This window comes from Nerophis ophidion, linkage group LG03, assembly GCF_033978795.1.
Source record: "Nerophis ophidion isolate RoL-2023_Sa linkage group LG03, RoL_Noph_v1.0, whole genome shotgun sequence".
Classification (NCBI taxonomy): Eukaryota; Metazoa; Chordata; class Actinopteri; order Syngnathiformes; family Syngnathidae; genus Nerophis; species Nerophis ophidion.
The window spans coordinates 80,910,765-80,929,697 of NC_084613.1; the positions used below are offsets into that span (position 1 = coordinate 80,910,765).

At 35.6% G+C, this 18,933-nt stretch overlaps 1 protein-coding gene across 2 annotated transcripts; it reads left to right on the plus strand.

Annotated features, from left to right (window-relative positions):
* The first annotated feature begins 994 nt into the window (after window positions 1-994).
* Window positions 995-17,820, plus strand: cimap1b (ciliary microtubule associated protein 1B). 2 transcript variants are annotated; one of them, XM_061893757.1, is made up of 7 exons: window positions 995-1,100; window positions 3,185-3,257; window positions 13,594-13,797; window positions 13,880-13,987; window positions 14,055-14,176; window positions 16,969-17,109; window positions 17,172-17,820. In XM_061893757.1, exons 2-7 carry the CDS (start codon window positions 3,188-3,190, stop codon window positions 17,286-17,288), a joined length of 762 nt encoding a protein of 253 aa, XP_061749741.1. In that variant the 5' UTR covers window positions 995-1,100; window positions 3,185-3,187; the 3' UTR covers window positions 17,289-17,820. The 2 variants fall into 2 exon arrangements, with proteins under 2 accessions (XP_061749741.1, XP_061749740.1); XM_061893756.1 differs by having other exon boundaries at window positions 1,026-1,100; window positions 3,182-3,257.
* Window positions 17,821-18,933: the final 1,113 nt, after the last annotated feature.

Sequence of the window (18,933 nt, forward strand, 5' to 3'; positions counted from 1 at the left end):
TACCGTGACTGACTATAGACACAGGTGAAATATAACTTTTCATTACCTTGCACTGTGACAGACACTACTACAAGTGAAATATAATTTTATCATTACGTTGTTCCGTGACTGACTATAGACACAGGTGAAATATAACTTTATCTTTACCTTGCATCGTGACTGACATTAGGCACAGGTGAAATATACCTTTATAAATACCTTGCTCCGTAATTGACACTAGTACAGGTGAAATATACCTTTATCGTTACCTTGCACTGTGACAGACACTACTACAAGTGAGATAATTTTGTCATTACCTTGTTCTGTGACAGACTATAGACACAGGTGAAATATAACTTTATCATTACCTTGACTGACTATAGACACAGGTGACATATAACTTAATCTTTACCTTGCACCTTGACAGACACTGCCACAGGTGAAATATACCTTTATAAATACCTTGCTCCGTAATTGACACTAGTACAGGTGAAATATACTTTTTTCGTTACCTTGCACTGTGACAGACACTATTACAAGTGAGATAATTTTATCGTAACCTTGTTCTGTGACTGACTATAGACACAGGTGAAATATAACTTTATCATTACCTTAATTGACTATAGACACAGGTGAAGTAGAACTTTATCTTTACCTTGGACCGTGACTGACATTAGGCACAGGTGAAATATAACTTTATCTTTACCTTGCACTGTGACAGACACTATTACAAGTGAAATATAATTTTATCATTATGTTGTACTGTGACTGACTATTTACACAGGTGAAATATAACTTTATCTTTACCTTGACTGACTAAAGACACAGGTGAAATATAACTTTATCATTTCCTTGCCCTGTGACAGACACTACCACAGGTGAAATATAACTTTATTATCACCTAGCACCGTGACCGACATTAGGCACAGGTGAAATATAACTTTCTCATTACCTTACACTGTGACTGACACTATGCACAGGTGAAATATAGTTCTATCATTGACACAAAACATGAGCAGTTCTTGACCAATGAGATGATCATTTCTCAGTTTGCAGTGGAGTCCGCCTGCAGAGCAGCACCCTGGGGACAGTTTGCAGTACTTGGGTAGACAAATGATGAGGTACCGCAACTCTTCTCTCGATGATGATGTGGTTTGTGTTGAGTGACTTGTCTCTCCAGTAGATAATGACTTGTCTCTCCAGTAGATAATGACTTGTCTCTCCAGTAGATAATGACTTGTCTCTCCAGTAGATAATGACTTGTCTCCAGTAGATAATGACATGTCTCCAGTAGATAATGACTTGTCTCCAGTAGATAATGACTTGTCTCCAGTAGCTAATGACTTGTCTCCAGTAGATAATGACATGTCTCCGGTAGATGACATGTCTCCAGTAGATAATGACATGTCTCCAGTAGATAATGACTTGTCTCCAGTGGATGACATGTCTCCAGTAGATAATGACCCGTCTCAAGTAGATAATGACATGTCTCCAGTAGATAATGACTTGTCTCCAGTAGATAATGACTTGTCTCCAGTGGATAATGACTTGTCTCCAGTAGATAATGACTTGTCTCCAGTAGATAATGACATATCTCCAGTAGATGACATGTCTCCAGTAGATAATGACATGTCTCCAGTAGATAATGACATGTCTCCAGTAGATAATGACTTGTCTCCAGTAGATAATGACTTGTCTCCAGTAGATAATGACATGTCTCCAGTAGATAATGACATGTCTCCAGTAGATGACATGTCTCCAGTAGATAATGACATGTCTCCAGTAGATGACATGTCTCCAGTAGATGACATGTCTCCAGTAGATAATGACTTGTCTCCAGTAGATGACATGTCACCAGTAGATAATGACATGTCTCAAGTAGATAATGACATGTCTCAAGTAGATAATGACTTGTCTCCAGTGGATAATGACTTATCTCCAGTAGATGACTTGTCTCCAGTAGATAATGACATGTCTCCAGTAGATGACATGTCTCCAGTAGATAATGAATTGTCTCCAGTAGATGACATGTCTCCAGTAGATAATGACATGTCTCAAGTAGATAATGACTTGTCTCCAGTAGATAATGACTTGTCTCCAGTGGATAATGACTTATCTCCAGTAGATGACTTGTCTCCAGTAGATAATGACTTGTCTCCAGTGGATAATGACTTATCTCCAGTAGATGACTTGTCTCCAGTAGATAATGACATGTCTCCAGTAGATGACATGTCTCCAGTAGATAATGACATGTCTCCAGTAGATAATGACTTGTCTCCAGTAGATAATGACTTGTCTCCAGTGGATAATGACTTGTCTCCAGTAGATGACATGTCTCCAGTAGATAATGACATGTCTCCAGTAGATGACATGTCTCCAGTACATAATAACATGTCTCCAGTAGATAATGACATGTCTCCAGTGGATAATGACTTGTCTCCGGTAAATAATGACATGTCTCCAGTAGATAATGACTTGTCTCCAGTAGATAATGACTTGTCTCCAGTAGATAATGACTTGTCTCCAGTGGATAATGACTTGTCCCCAGTAGATGACATGTTTCCAGTACATAATGACATGTCTCCAGTAGATAATGACATGTCTCCAGTAGATAATTACTTGTCTCCAATAGATGACATGTCTCCAGTAGATAATGACATTTCTCCAGTAGATATTTACTTTTCTCCAGTAGATGACATGTCTCCAGTAGATAATGACATGTCTCCAGTAGATAATGACTTGTCTCCAGTAGATGACATGTCTCCAGTAGATAATAACATGTCTCCAGTAGATAATGATTTGTCTCCAGTAGATAATAACTTGTCTCCAGTAGATAATGACTTGTATCCAGTAGATGACATGTCTCCAGTAGATAATAACATGTCTCCAGTAGATAATGACTTGTCTCCAGTAGATAATGACTTGTCTCCAGTGGATAATGACTTGTCTCCAGTAGATGACATGTTTCCAGTAGATAATGACATGTCTCCAGTAGATAATGATATGTCTCCAGTAGATAATGATATGTCTCCAGTAGATAATGACTTGTCTCCAGTAGATAATGACTTATCACCAGTGTATAATGACTTGTCTCCAGTGGATAATGACTTGTCTCCAGTAAATAATAACATGTCTCCAGTAAATAATAACATGTCTTCAGTAGATAATGACATGTCTCCAGTAGATAATGACTTGTCTCCAGTAGATAATGCCGGCTGAGAAGCCCAAAGCTCCAGGGACAACCGCCTCCCGACTGTTCGCACTGCCTTCGCTGACAGGTAAATACCATGAATTGGCTTTTGTGTTACTGCCTGTCCTGTGCTTTTATTTTGGCGGCTTTACCGGTTTTGTTGTTTTTCCCCCCGCTGCTTCACTTGTCTCCCAGAGCATTTCCCCCTCACCTGTTGTCCACCAAACGTTTTATACTGTGTGTGAATGCAGAAACCTGAGTTTTGTTGATATTATTGACTTCTTGGAGCGCTAATCAGGCATATTGATGCTAACATGCTATTTAGACTAGCTGTATGTACATAGTGCATTATTATGCCTACTTTGTAGGTATACTTGAGCTCATAGTTTCCTTATGTTCTTTGTGTATTTATATTGTTATAATATTATATTTGCATGTCTCATGACACATTGTCTGTATGTAATATTGGCTGCATTTCTGATGTTATTCCAGACAACAAAACAATAAAGTATATAATTGTTTTGTTGTCAAATGTTAGTGGTATTATTAAATACCGGTAGGTGTATTATTGTTTTGTTGTTAAACGTTAAGGTGGTTTTATTAAGTAAGTGTATAATTGTTTTCTCGTCAAATGTTAAGGTGGTATTATTAAATAGGTGTATTGTTGTTTTGTTGTTAAATGTTACGCTGGTATTACTAAATAGGTGTATTGTTGTTTTGTTGTCAAATGTTAAGGTGGTATTATTAAATAACTGTATAATTGTTTGGATGTCAAATGATGAAGTGGTATTATTAAATAGGTGTATTGTTTTATTGTCGGATGTTAAGGTGGTATTAATAAATAGGTTTATTGTTGTTTTGTTGTCAAATGTTAAGGGGGTATTATTAAATACGTGTATAATTGTTTGGTTGTCAAATGTTGAAGTAGTATTATTAAATAGGTGTAAAATTGTTTATTGTCAAATGTTAAGGTGGTATTAATAAATAAGTGTATAACTGTTTGGTTGTCAAATGTTAAGGTGGTTATTATTAAATAGGTGTATAATTTTGTTGTTGTAAAATGTCACGGTGGTATTATTAAATAAGTGTATAATTGTTTTGTTGTCAAATGTTAAAATAAGTGTATAATTGTTTTGTTGTCAAATTTTAAGTAGGTGTATAATGGTTTGGTTGTCAAATGTAAAAGTCCATCCATCCATCCATTTTCTACGGCTTATTCCCTTTGAGGTCGCGGGTGGCGCACGTGCCTATCTCAGTTACAATCGGGCGTATTAAAGTCGTATTATTAAATATTTGTATAATTGTTTTGTTGTCAAATGATAAGGTGTTTATTATTAAATTAGTGTATAATTGTTTTGTTGTCAATTGTTAAGGTGGTATTATTAAATGATTGTATAATTGTTTTGTTGTCAAATGTAAGTGTATAATTTTTGTTGTCAAATATTAATGTGGTATTATTAAAAAGGTGTATTGTTGTCAAATTTTACGGTGGTACTATTAAATAAGTATTTGTTTTGTTGTCAAATGCTAAGGTGGTATTATTAAATAAATGTATAATTGTTTGGTTGTCAAATGTTGAAGTGGTATTATTAAATAGGTGTTTTATTGTTTTGTTGTCAAATGTTAAGGTGGTATTTCTAAATAGGTGTATAATTGTGTTGTTGTAAAATATTCAGAGGTGGGTAGAGTAGCCAGAAATTGTACTCAAGTAAGAGTACTGTTACTTTAGAGATTTATTACTCAAGTAAAAGTAAGGAGTAGTCACCCAAATATTTACTTGAGTAAAAGTAAAAAGTATGTTGTGAAAAAACTACTCAAGTACTGAGTAACTGATGAGTAACCTGATTACGGCAACAAACATTGCAAAAAAACATAAAAATAGCAATGAGCAAATTCAGAGCCATGAATATCTCTTAAGCAACTAAAATAATAATACATTTTAAATAATAGTACATTAAAATAAAAAAAATAAGGCACAATAACTTAACAGCACCATAGGCTCAATAGGCATTGATTGATTGAAACTTTTATTAGTAGATTGCACAGTACAGTACATATTCCGTACAATTGACCACTAAATGGTAACACCCCAATACGTTTTTCAACTTGTATAAATCGGGTCATGTGACCGCCTGGCTCTGTTTGATTGGTCCAACGTCACCAGCGACTGCATGTGATTGGTGAAATGCAGGCATGCGTAGATTCTACTTTGAAGCTCTGTCATAAACCAAAACAAACATTAACAGATCGATAAAAAAAAGTAGCGAGTAGCGAGCTAAATGTAGATAAATGGAGCGGAGTAAAAGTAGCGTTTTTTCTCTATAAATATACAAAAGTAAAAGTATGTTGCATAAAAACTACTCGTAGAAGTACAATTTATCCCAAAAGTTACTCAAGTAAATGTAACGGAGTAAATGTAGCGCGTTACTACCCACCTCTGAAAATGTTAAGGTGGTATTATTAAATAAGTATAATTGTTTTGTTATCAAATGTTAAAATAAGGTATAATTTTTTTGTTGTCAAATTTTAAGCACCGCTTATTCCCTTTAGGGTCGCTGGGGGCGCTATTGCCTATCTCAGCTACAATCGGGCGTAATAAAGTCATATTATTAAATATTTGTTTAATTGTTTTGTTGTCAAATGATAATGTGTCTATTATTAAATTAGTGAGTAATTGTTTTGTTGTCAAATGATAAGGTGGCTGTTATTGAATTGGTGTATACTTTTTTTTGTTGTCAAATATTAAGGTGGTATTTTTAAATTAGTGTATAATTGTTTTATTGTCAAATGTAAGTGTACAATTTTTGTTGTTGTCAAATATTAAGGTGGTATTATTAAAAAGGTGTATTGTCAAATGTTACGGTGGTACTATTAAATTAGTGTATTTGTTTTGTTGTCAAATGCTAAGGTGGTATTATTAAATAAATGTATAATTGTTTGGTTGTCAAATGTTGAAGTGGTATTTTAAATAGGTGTATCATTGTTTTGTCGTCAAATGTTAAGGTGGTTATTATTATATAGGTGTATAATTGTGTTGTTGTAAAATGTTAAGGTGGTATTATTAAATAGGTGTATAATTGTTTGTTTATCAAATGTTGAAGTGGTATTTTAAATAGGTGTATTATTGTTTTGTCGTCAAATGTTAAGGTGGTTATTATTATATAGGTGTATAATTGTGTTGTTGTAAAATGTTAAGGTGGTATTATTAAATAAGTGTATAATTGTTTTGTTGTCAAATGTTAAAATAAGGGTATAATTTTTTTGTTGTCAAATTTTAAGTAGGTGTATAATGGTTTTTGTTGTTAAATGTTAAAGTCGTATTATTAAATATATGTAGTATTGTTTTTTTGTCAATGATAAGGTGGTATTTTTAAATCAGTGTATAATTGTTTTGTTGTCAAATGTAAGTATCATTTTTTTTTTGTCAAATATTAAGGTGGTATTATTAAATAGGTGAATTGTTGTCTTTTGTTACGGTGGTACTATTAAATAAGTATTTGTTTTGTTGTCAAATGCTAAGGTGGCATTATTAAATAAATGTATATTTGTTTGGTTATCAAATGTTGACGTGGTATTATTAAATAGGTGTATTATTGTTTTGTTGTCAAATGCTAAAGTGGTATTATTAAATAAACGTATAATTGTTTGATTGTCAAATGTTGAAGTGGTATTATTAAATAGGTGTATTATTTTTTTTACTGTCAAATGTTAAGGTGGTATTATTAAATAAGTGTATACTTGTTTTTTTGTCAAATGATAAGGTGGTACTATTAAATAAGTGTATAATTGTTTGATTATCAAATGTTGACGTGGTATTATTAAATAGTTGTATTATTGTTTTGTTGTCAAATGTTAAGGTGGTTATTATTAAATAGGACTTATAATTGTGTTGTTGTAAAATGTTTAGGTTGTAGTATTAAATAAGTGTATATTGTTTTGTTGTCAAATGTTAAAATAAGTGTATAATTGTTATGTTGTCAAATGTTAAAATTATAGTATTAAATAGGTGTATTATTGTTTTGTTTTCAAATGATAAGGTGGTATTATTAAATAAGTGCATATTTGTTTTGTGAACAAATGTAAGTGTATAATTGTTTGGTTGTCAAATGTTAAGGTGGTATTATTAAATAAAGAGGTGGCGACTTGGCCAGGGTGTACACCGTCTTCCGCCCGAATGCAGCTGAGATACGATCCAGCGACCTCCCAGCGACTCCGAACGGGACAAGCAGTAGAAAATGGAGGGATGGATGAATGGATGGATGGATGGATAATTGTTTTTTTGTTAAATGTTAAGGTGGTATTATTAAATGGGTTATCATTGTTTTGTTAAATGTTAAGGTGGTATTATTAAATAGGTTTATCATTGTTTTGTTAAATGTTAAGGTGGTATTATTAAATAGGTTTATCATTGTTTTGTTAAATGTTAAGGTGGTATTATTAAATAGGTTTATCATTGTTTTGTTAAATGTTAAGGTGGTATTATTAAATTGGTTTATCATTGTTTTGTTAAATTTTAAGGTGGTATTATTAAATAGGTTTATCATTGTTTTGTTAAATTTTAAGGTGGTATTATTAAATAGCTTTATCATTGTCTTGTTAAATGTTAAGGTGGTATTATTAAATAGCTTTATCATTGTCTTGTTAAATGTTAAGGTGGTATTATTAAATGGGTTATCATTGTTTTGTTAAATGTTAAGGTGGTATTATTAAATAGGTTTATCATTGTTTTGTTAAATGTTAAGGTGGTATTATTAAATAGGTTTATCATTGTTTTGTTAAATGTTAAGGTGGTATTATTAAATAGGTTTATCATTGTTTTGTTAAATGTTAAGGTGGTATTATTAAATTGGTTCATCATTGTTTTGTTAAATTTTAAGGTGGTATTATTAAATAGGTTTATCATTATTTTGTTAAATTTTAAGGTGGTATTATTAAATAGCTTTATCATTGTCTTGTTAAATGTTAAGGTGGTATTATTAAATAGCTTTATCATTGTCTTGTTAAATGTTAAGGTGGTATTATTAAATAGCTTTATCATTGTCTTGTTAAATGTTAAGGTGGTATTATTATATAAGTGTCGAGGTCACAGGGGCTGGGTGCTGGAGCCTATCCAAGCCGCACTCGGACAGAAGGTGGGGTACACCCTGGACAAGATGCCAACTCAGATGGCATGAAATATATTCTAAAATATATGTCAAAATATTGCTATGTTTACCAAGTAACCTGCCCAACACTGAAAAACCAATGATTGAACTTACGAATGGAAACCTTAGCACTGTGTGGACAGGAACAGGAAGTAGATGCAAGTTAGACGGACGGACAACAATTGTGTGGTTTAAGCGATAAAAAGTAGATAAATACTTTGCGGTTCCTGCTTCATCTACACAAATAAACTTTTTTTTTTCATTAGACAATTGAGGCGTGCATTTTTGCGCCACTCTGACATTTGGTTGGCAAAAATGAGGCTAATTGGTAGCCTTGTGAGTCTAAGTGTACACAACCATTAGATTGGATTCTTTGGGTTAATGCTTTGACTCAGCATCCATTCTCCATTCAAAATCAACACTTTTTTAAAATAACATCGGGTGCCAGTTCTATGATGAACTACTTCAAGGAAACTTGGTTTTGTTGAATACAATTGTAACAAATATTTAATAAAGTCAAATGTTAATCAGGCAACTAGAGAAGTGTCCAAGACTTCTCTTTTACACATTGTGATCATCTACATCAACAATGTGATCATGTACATCAACAATATGATCATGTACATCAACAATGTGATCATCTACATCAACAATATGATCATCTACATCAACAATGTGATCATCTAGATATACAACAATATGGTCATCTACATCAACAATATGATCATGTACATCAACAATATGATCATCTACATCAACAATATGATCATCTACATCAACAATATGGTCATCCACATCAACAATGTGATCATCTAGATATACAACAATATGGTCATCCACATCAACAATATGATCATCTACATCAACAATGTGATCATGTAGACCAACAAAATGTAGATGAAAATCTACATCAACAATATGTAGATGAAAATCTACATCAACAATGTGGTCATCTACATCAACAATGTGATCATCCACATCAACAATGTGATCATCTACATCAACAATGTGATCATCTACATCAACAATGTGATCATCTACATCAACAATATGATCATCTACATCAACAATGTGATCATCTACATCAACCATATGATCATCTACATCAACAATATGGTCATCCACATCAACAATGTGATCATCTAGATATACAACAATATGGTCATCTACATCAACAATATGATCATCTACATCAACAATGTGATCATGTAGACCAACAAAATGTAGATGAAAATCTACATCAACAATATGTAGATGAAAATCTACATCAACAATGTGGTCATCTACATCAACAATATGATCATCTACATCAACAATGTGATCATCTACATCAACCATATGATCATCTACATCAACAATATGGTCATCCACATCAACAATGTGATCATCTACATCAGCATTGTGATCATCTACATCAAAAATGTGATCATCTACATCAACAATATGATCATCTGAAGGAATCAATAAAGTACTACCTATCCATCTACATCAACAATATGATCATCTACATCCACAATAGATGATCAACAATATGGTCATCCACATCAACAATGTGATCATCCACATCAACAATGGGATCATCTACATCAACAATGTGATCATCTACATCAACAATATGATCATCTGAAGGAATCAATAAAGTACTATCCATCCATCTACATCAACAATATGATCATCTATATCCACAAAAGATGATCAACAATATGGTCATCCACATTAACAATGTGATCATCTACATCAACAATATGATCATCTACATCAACAATATGATCATCTGAAGGAATCAATAAAGTTCTATCAATCTATGTATCTACATCAACAATATGACCATCTACATCCACAAAAGATGATCAACAATATGGTCATCCACATCAACAATGTGATCATTTACATCAACAATATGAACATCTACATCAACAATATGATCATCTGAAGGAATAAATAAAGTACTATCTATACATCTACATCAACAATATGGTCATTCACATCAACAATGTGATCATTCACATCAACAATGTGATCATCTACATCAACAATGTGATCATCTACATCAACAATATGATCATCTGAAGGAATCAATAAAGTACTATCAATCTATGTATCTACATCAACAATATGACCATCTACATCCACAAAAGATGATCAACAATATGGTCATCCACATCAACAATGTGATCATTTACATCAACAATATGATCATCTACAATCAACAATGTGATCATCTACATCAACAATATGATCATCTGAAGGAATCAATAAAGTACTATCTATCCATCTACATCAACAATACGATCATCTACATCCACAATAGATGATCAACAATATGGTCATCTACATCAACAATGTGATCATCTACACCAACAATATGATCACCTACATCAACAGTGTGATCATCTACATCAACAATGTGATCATCTACATCAACAATGTGATCATCTACACCAACAGTATGATCATCTACATCAACAATGTAATCATCTACATCAACAATGTGATCATCTACACCAACAGTATGATCATCTACATCAACAATGTGATCATCTACATCAACAATGTGATCATCTACATCAACAATGTGATAATCTACACCAACAGTATGATCATCTACATCAACAATGTGATCATCTACATCAACAATGTGATCATCTACACCAACAGTATGATCATCTACATCAACAATGTGATCATCTAGACCAACAATATGATCATCTACATCAACAATATGATCATCTGAAGGAATCAATAAAGTACTATCAATCTATCCATCTACATCAACAATATGACCATCCACATCCACAAAAGATGATCAACAATATGGTCGTCCACATCAACAATGTGATCATCTACATCAACAATATGATCATCTGAAGGAATCAATAAAGTACTATCAATCTATCCATCTACATCAACAATATGACCATCCACATCCACAAAAGATGATCAACAATATGGTCGTCCACATCAACAATATTATCATCTACATCAACAATGTGATCATCTGAAGGAATCAATAAAGTACTATCAACTATCTAACCACATCAACAATATGATCTTCTACATCTACAATGTGATTATCTACATCAATTTGTCTGAGTGGCTGGACAGGACACATTAGGAGAAAACACACACACACACACACACACACACACACACACACACACACACACACATATATATATATATATATATATATATATATATATATATATATACACAATGTGTGTGTGTGTGTGTGTGTGTATATGTGTGTGTATATATATATATGGTGGTAGCATAATACTACCACCACCATGCTTGACGGTAGGGATGGTGTTCTTGGGATTAAAGGCCTCACCTTTTCTCCTCCAAACATATTGCTGGGTATTGTGGCCAAACAGCTCCATTTTTGTTTCATATGACATCACATGGACAAAGATAAGACCTTCTGGAGGAAAATTCTGTGGTCAGATGAAGCAAACATTTCACAAATTCATAAAAGAACCAAACTTCATGAATGTTTTTTGTGACCCACAAATATGTGCTCCAATCACTCTCACAAAAAAAACAACAACAAGAGTCGTAGAAAGTATTGGAAAATCAAGACAGCCATGACATATATACATATATAGTGGGGCAAAAAAGTATTTAGTCAGCCAGCGATTGTGCAAGTTCTCCCACTTAAAATGATGACAGAGGTCTGTAATTTTCATCATAGGTACACTTCAACTGTGAGAGACAGAATGTGGGAAACAAATCCAGGAATTCACATTGTAGGAATTTTAAAGAAGTTATTTGTAAATTATGGTGGAAAATAAGTATTTGGTCAACCATTCAAAGCTCTCACTGATGGAAGGAGGTTTTGGCTCCAAATCTCACGATACATGGCCCCATTCATTCTTTCCTTAACACGGATCAATCGTCCTGTCCCCTTAGCAGAAAAACAGCCCCAAAGCATGATGTTTCCACCCCCATGCTTCACAGTAGGTTTGGTGTTCTTGGGATGCAACTCAGTATTCTTCTTCCTCCAAACACGACGAGTTGAGTTTATACCAAAAAGTTCTATTTTGGTTTCATCTGACCACATGACATTCTCCCAATCCTCTGCTGTATCATCCATGTATCCATTTTGGTATAAACTCAACTCGTCGTGTTTGGAGGAAGAAGAATACTGAGTTGCATCCCAAGAACACCATACCTACTGTGAAGCATGGGGGTGGAAACATCATGCTTTGGGGCTGTTTTTCTGCTAAGGGGACAGGATGATTGATCCGTGTTAAGGAAAGAATGAATGGGGCCATGTATCGTGAGATTTGGAGCCAAAACCTCCTTCCATCAGTGAGCACGGGGGGCGGTTTAGCCCGGTTGGTAGAGTGGCCGCGCCAGCAACTTGAGGGTTGCAGGTTCGATTCCCGCTCCCGCCATCCTAGTCACTGCCGCTGTGTCCTTGGGCAAGACACTTTACCCACCTGCTCCCAGTGCCACCCACACTGGTTTGAATGTAACTTAGAAATTGGGTTTCACTATGTAAAGCGCTTTGAGTCACTAGAGAAAAAAGCGCTATATAAATATAATTCACTTCACAGCATTGAGAGCACAATCGGTGGCTGACTTAATACTTTTTTGCCCCACTGTATATATATATATATATATATATATATATATATATATATATATATATATATATATATATATATATATATAGCCCTGCGATGAGGTGGCGACTTGTCCAGGGTGTACCCTGCCTTCCGCCCGAATGTAGCTGAGATAGGCGCCAGCGCCCCCCGCGACCCCGAAAGGGAATAAGCGGTAGAAAAGGGATGGATGGATGGATGGATATATATATATATATATATATATATATATATATATATATATATATATATATATATATATATATATATATATATATATTATTATTTTTATTTATTTTATTTATTTTTTAACCCAATGTGGCTCCCGGGTCAAAAAGTTTGGGGACCCCAACTAAAGTTTCGCTCTTTTAATTTGAGAATCGATATTACAGCATAAATATCTGGTGTCGATATTTCAGTAAGGATTTGCACATCACTGCTTCTTATTCCTTTTTTTGACTTTTGACATAAGCTTCATTGCGCACAATAGGGGGCCCCACACAATAGGGGGCCCCACACAATAGGGGCCCCACACAATAGGGGCCCCACACGGATTTGCCCTGCTCCAACAATGCTCTGCAATGTTGAATCAAACTGTTGATTTGTCCAAGTAAATCAAGGACTGTTATCTGTGATATAATGTCTCATTTTTCCCCCAACTTTCACCCAGGATTTAAAAACCATGACCCCACCAAGTCCAAAGCACCAAGCTACACGTTGAGCGGTCGCTGCCCCAGAACCAAACAACACGTCTCACCCGGACCGGCGCACTTTGTCCCTTCCAACATCACCAAAAACGGGAGAGATGGAACTCCGGCCTTTTCATTCGGCAGACGGCGAAAGGATCCGGCCCGCGCCGTCATCCCTGCACCCAGTGAGCCCAAAAAAAAACTCGCCAAATAGATTCATCATGAAGGGTTTATTCAATCAATGACATCATGGTGTGGTTTTTCCAGACTGTTACAGCCTTGAGAACGCAGAGAAGTACACTCATCGCTCTTCTCCTGCGTACACTTTAGCTACCAGGAGGAAGCAACATGTAAACAGCAACCAAACCGGACCCGGTACCAATGTTGACCCTACTTTATTATCCATGTGAAGGGGCACTAACAATATCTTGGATTTCTGCAGGTCCAGCTTCCAACATGCTGCCGCCTGTTATGGGACCTAAAACCGTCAACATCGCTGCAGGGCCTGCACACACCATCCTCGGCCGCAGTAAAGTCGGGAACTTTTTTAACGACTTGTCAAAGGTAGATTTCCTTCCATACAAAAAAAATACACTCTGATTTCTACAAAAGCCAAAAGCAGGGAAGTTGTCACGTTGTGTAAATAGCAAATAATAATAATGTTCACAGTGAGAAACTTCATTTTTTTTGCAAATAATCATGAACTTAGAATTTAATGGCAGCAAAAATTGCAAAAAACTTGTCATTTTTACCACTGTGTTACATGGCCTTTCCTTTTAACAACACTCAGTAAACGTTGAAGAACCGAGGAGACACATTTCTTTTCATCTCGTCAGACCACACAACACTTTTCCATTTTGCATCAGTCCAGCGTTTCTGGGTGTTGTTGATTGATTGATTGATTGATTGATTGATTGATACTTTTATTAGTAGATTGCACAGTACAGTACATATTCTGTACAATTGACCACTAAATGGTAACACCCGAATAAGTTTTTCAACTTGTTTAAGTCGGGGTCCACGTTAATCAATTCATGGTACAAATATATACTATCAACATAATACATCCATCCATCCATCCATTTTCTACCGCTTAATCCCTTTTTGGGGTCGCGGGGGGCGCTGGCGCCTATCTCAGCTACAATCGGGCGGAAGGCCATCACACAAGTTAATCATCATAGTATGTACATTGAATTATTTACATTATTTACAATCCGGGGGGTGGGATGAGGAGCTTTGGTTGATATCAGAACTTCAGTCATCAACAATTGCATCAACAGAGAAATGTGGACATTGAAACAGTGTAGGTCTTACTTAGTAGGATATGTACAGCCAGCAGAGAACATAGTGAGTTCACATAGCATAAGAACAAGTATATACATTAGAAGTACATTTGAGTTATTTATAATCCGGGGAGATGGGATGTGAATGGAGGAGGGTATTAGTAAAGTGTTGAAGTTGCCTGGAGGTGTTGTTTTAGAGCGGTTTTGAAGGAATATAGAGATGCACTTACTTTTATACCTGTTGGGAGTGCATTCCACATTGATGTGGCATAGAAAGAGAATGAGTTAAGACCTTTGTTAGATCGGAATCTGGGTATAAATGGCCTTGGCTTTGCATAGTTAAAGTTAAAGTACCAATGATTGTCACACACACACTAGGTGTGGTGGAATTTGTCCTCTGCATTTGACCCATCCCCTTGATCACCCCCTGGGAAGTGAGGGGAGCAGTGGGCAGCAGCGGTGCCGCGCCCGGGAATCATTTTTGGTGATTTAACCCCCAATTCCAAAGCTTGATGCTGAGTGCAAAGCAGGGAGGTAATGGGTCCCATTTTTTTAGTCTTTGGTATGACTCGGCCGGGGTTTGAACTCACAACCTACCGATCTCAGAGCGGACACTCTAACCACTAGGCCAGGGGTAGGGAACCTATGGCTCTAGAGCTAGATGTGGCTCTTTTGATGACTGCATCTGGCTCTCGGATAAATCTGAGCTGATTTCGCTTAACATGATAAGTAATGAATAATTCCACTTGTAATCACAGTGTTGAAAATAATGTTCCAAATATAAAACATTCTCATGCATTTTTAGTCCATCCATCCGTATACTACCGCACCTGTTCAAGAAGTTGCGTTAAGAAGTTATGTATTTATAATTGGTTAGTGTGGGGCACCGACATTTCAGGGTTACACTATTGTTTTATTTTTCAATAAGTCTCTCAGTTGCTTTCCAGCAATTGTATTTTTCTCTTTCGTTCTCGCTCTGGCTCCAGCCCCATCTCTCCTCCTGGCTGCTGCTTATAACAGAGCAACAGGTGATTAGATAACAAGGCTCAGGTGGGCCATCTACGCAGCTCTCGCTGATTTCGAGGCCGGTCCTGGCACACCCCAGTTCGCTGCAGGCCCGCAGGCCGCGCCCCCTCCACAGTTAGCTTCAGAATAACAATGTTATTACAAAGAATAAGAGACCTATTATACTCTAGAAATGTTGGTCTTACTTAAAAATGCACGCGTTTAGTTGTATTCAGTGTTAAAAATAATATTATACGGCTCTTACGGAAATACATTTTAAAATATTCGGCTTTTTGGCTCTCAGCCAAAAAAGTTCCCGACCCCTGCACTAGGCCACTGAGTAGGTCAAGTAGTAGAGTTTTAACTTGCACTAACAGATGTAGCGACCAACTGTAGTTACTGACAGTGGTTTTCTGAAGTGTTCCTGAGCTCATGTGGTGATATCGTTTACACGCCGATATCACTTTTTAATGCAGTACCGCCTGAGGGATCCAAGGTGCGAAATGGCATGGCTTACATGCAGTTACGTTCAGATTCTCTGAACCTTTTGTTGATATTACGGAGCTTAGATGGTGTAATCTCTAAATTCCTTGCAATAGCTGGTTGAGAAATGTTGTTCTTAAACAATTTTTGCTAAGGCATTTGTTGACAAAGTGGTGACCCTCGCCCCGTCCTTGTTTGTGAATGAGCGAGCATTTCATGGAAGCTGCTTTTATACCCAATCATGGCACCCACCTGTTCCCAATTAGCCCGTTCACCTGTGGGATGTTCCAAATAATTGTTTGATGAGCATTCCTCAACGTTCTCACTCCTTTTTGCCACTTGTGCCAGCTTTTTTTAAACATGTTGCAGGCATCAAATTCCAAATGAGCTATTATTAAAACAAAAATAACGTTAACCAGTTCGAACGTTAGGTATCATGTCTTTGAAGTCTTTTCAATTGAATATAAGTTCAAAGGATTTGCAAATCGTTGTATTCTCTTTTTATTTACCATTTACACAACGTGACAACTTCACTGCTTTTGGTTTCTGCACATTGCGCTTTGAAATGGCTTCCTTTACCTCCAGTCTCCAGGCCCTGCAGCCTATCAATCTACAGAACTCAAAACTTACCTGAGAAAATCACCAGAGTACAGCATGCCAGGCCGAAAGTTCCTACCTCAAAATTCTACACGGACGCCAGCACCTGGAGTGTATTGTCCTGAGAAGGTCGGAAGCTGTCATTTGCACGCAGTGTTTCAGTGGGTAGTGACAAAAGGCCTTTTGTTTAGGTTACGTCCAATTCTTCAAAAGCTCCAGCCTTCAGCTTTGGAAGATATCACTCGGAAAAAACCATCATCCCCCTTACGGCTCTGGATAAAAGTCAACAGTCGATAACAATCAGTTAACTTGAAAGGGTTTACTCTGCATTGTCTTACACCATGTACAGTATATTGGTGTAAGTCGGAATGATCCAGGTGTTCAAGTTGAAAAACCACTCGGCTTTTTCAATGCATTTACAAAACAAACCTTATATGTCTTTGGTTTGGATCAGGGGTCCCCCAACTACAGCTCATGGGCCAGATACCGCCCGACAATGTCCAAAATCCGGCCCGCGCCCGTCCAGAGTAATTTTTTTCAAATTATGGTTATTTTAATCTGTCCTTTCTAGCTAATCCATCAATCTGTTTTCTACCGCTTGTTAACTCTCGGGGTCTCCAAGCTGCTCAGGCAAATTATGTTGTCTAAAAATGCATTTTCCCATCCATAAGGTGACGTCATCGCACTCGACCCCGAGACTGCGGCGCAAGCTCGTGGCAAGTGTGCGCTCTTTCAGTCAATTAGTGCACGAGGGTAAAAAAATGGCGAAATTGTTGGGGAAATGTAAAAATAGACTCAGAGTGTAGAGTTTTTAAACATCAGTGGAGATGACTTTTTTGTTCGGTGTAAGGAAAAAGCAGTTTGTCTATATCTTTTATATATATATATATATATATATATATATATATATATATATATATATATATATATACATGTATATATACACACACATTTTATATATATATGTATATGTATATATTATACATATATATATACACATATATATACGCACATTATATACATATATTTATATATATATTTATATATATGTATATATATTTATATATATATATATATATGTATATGTATATACATATACATACATATACACATATAAAAATATACATACATTTGTGCGCATATATATACATATATATACACGTATGTATATATATGTACACAAGTGTATATATATATATATATATATATATATACATGTGTGTGTATATATATATATATATACATACGTATATATACTATACACATACATGTATATATACATACACACGTATATATATACACACATATATATATACCTGTGTATATATATGTATATATGTTTATATATATGTGTGTGTGTGTGTATATATATATATATATATATATATATATATATATATCCATACATTTTCTACTGCTTATTTCCGTTGGGGTCGCAAGGGGCGCTGATACCTATCTCAGCCACAATCGGGCGGAAGGCGGAGTACACCCTGGACATATATATTTATACATACATGTGTGTGTGTATATATATATATATATATATATATATATATATATATATACATACATTTTCTACTGCTTATTTCCGTTGGGGTCGCAGGGGGCGCTGATACCTATCTCAGCCACAATCGGGCGGAAGGCGGAGTACACCCTGGACAAGTCACCACCTCATCGCAGATATACATATATCTGCGATGAGGTGGCGACTTGTCCAGGGTGCACTGGTCAAACCCCCTTAACCCAATGCTGCCCCCCGGTCAAAAAGTTTGGGGACCCCTGGTTTAGATTTATAACAACAACAATCCTACCCATAGAAGAGCTGCCACACCATTCACTTTGTTTACTGTCTTTAGAGTATATTTTTTGAATAAATGTTTTTAAAAAAAAAAGTAATTCCTCTTTACTCTTAAGTAAATGAGACCAAAATGCAGCTTTTTTTTTTAAATACAA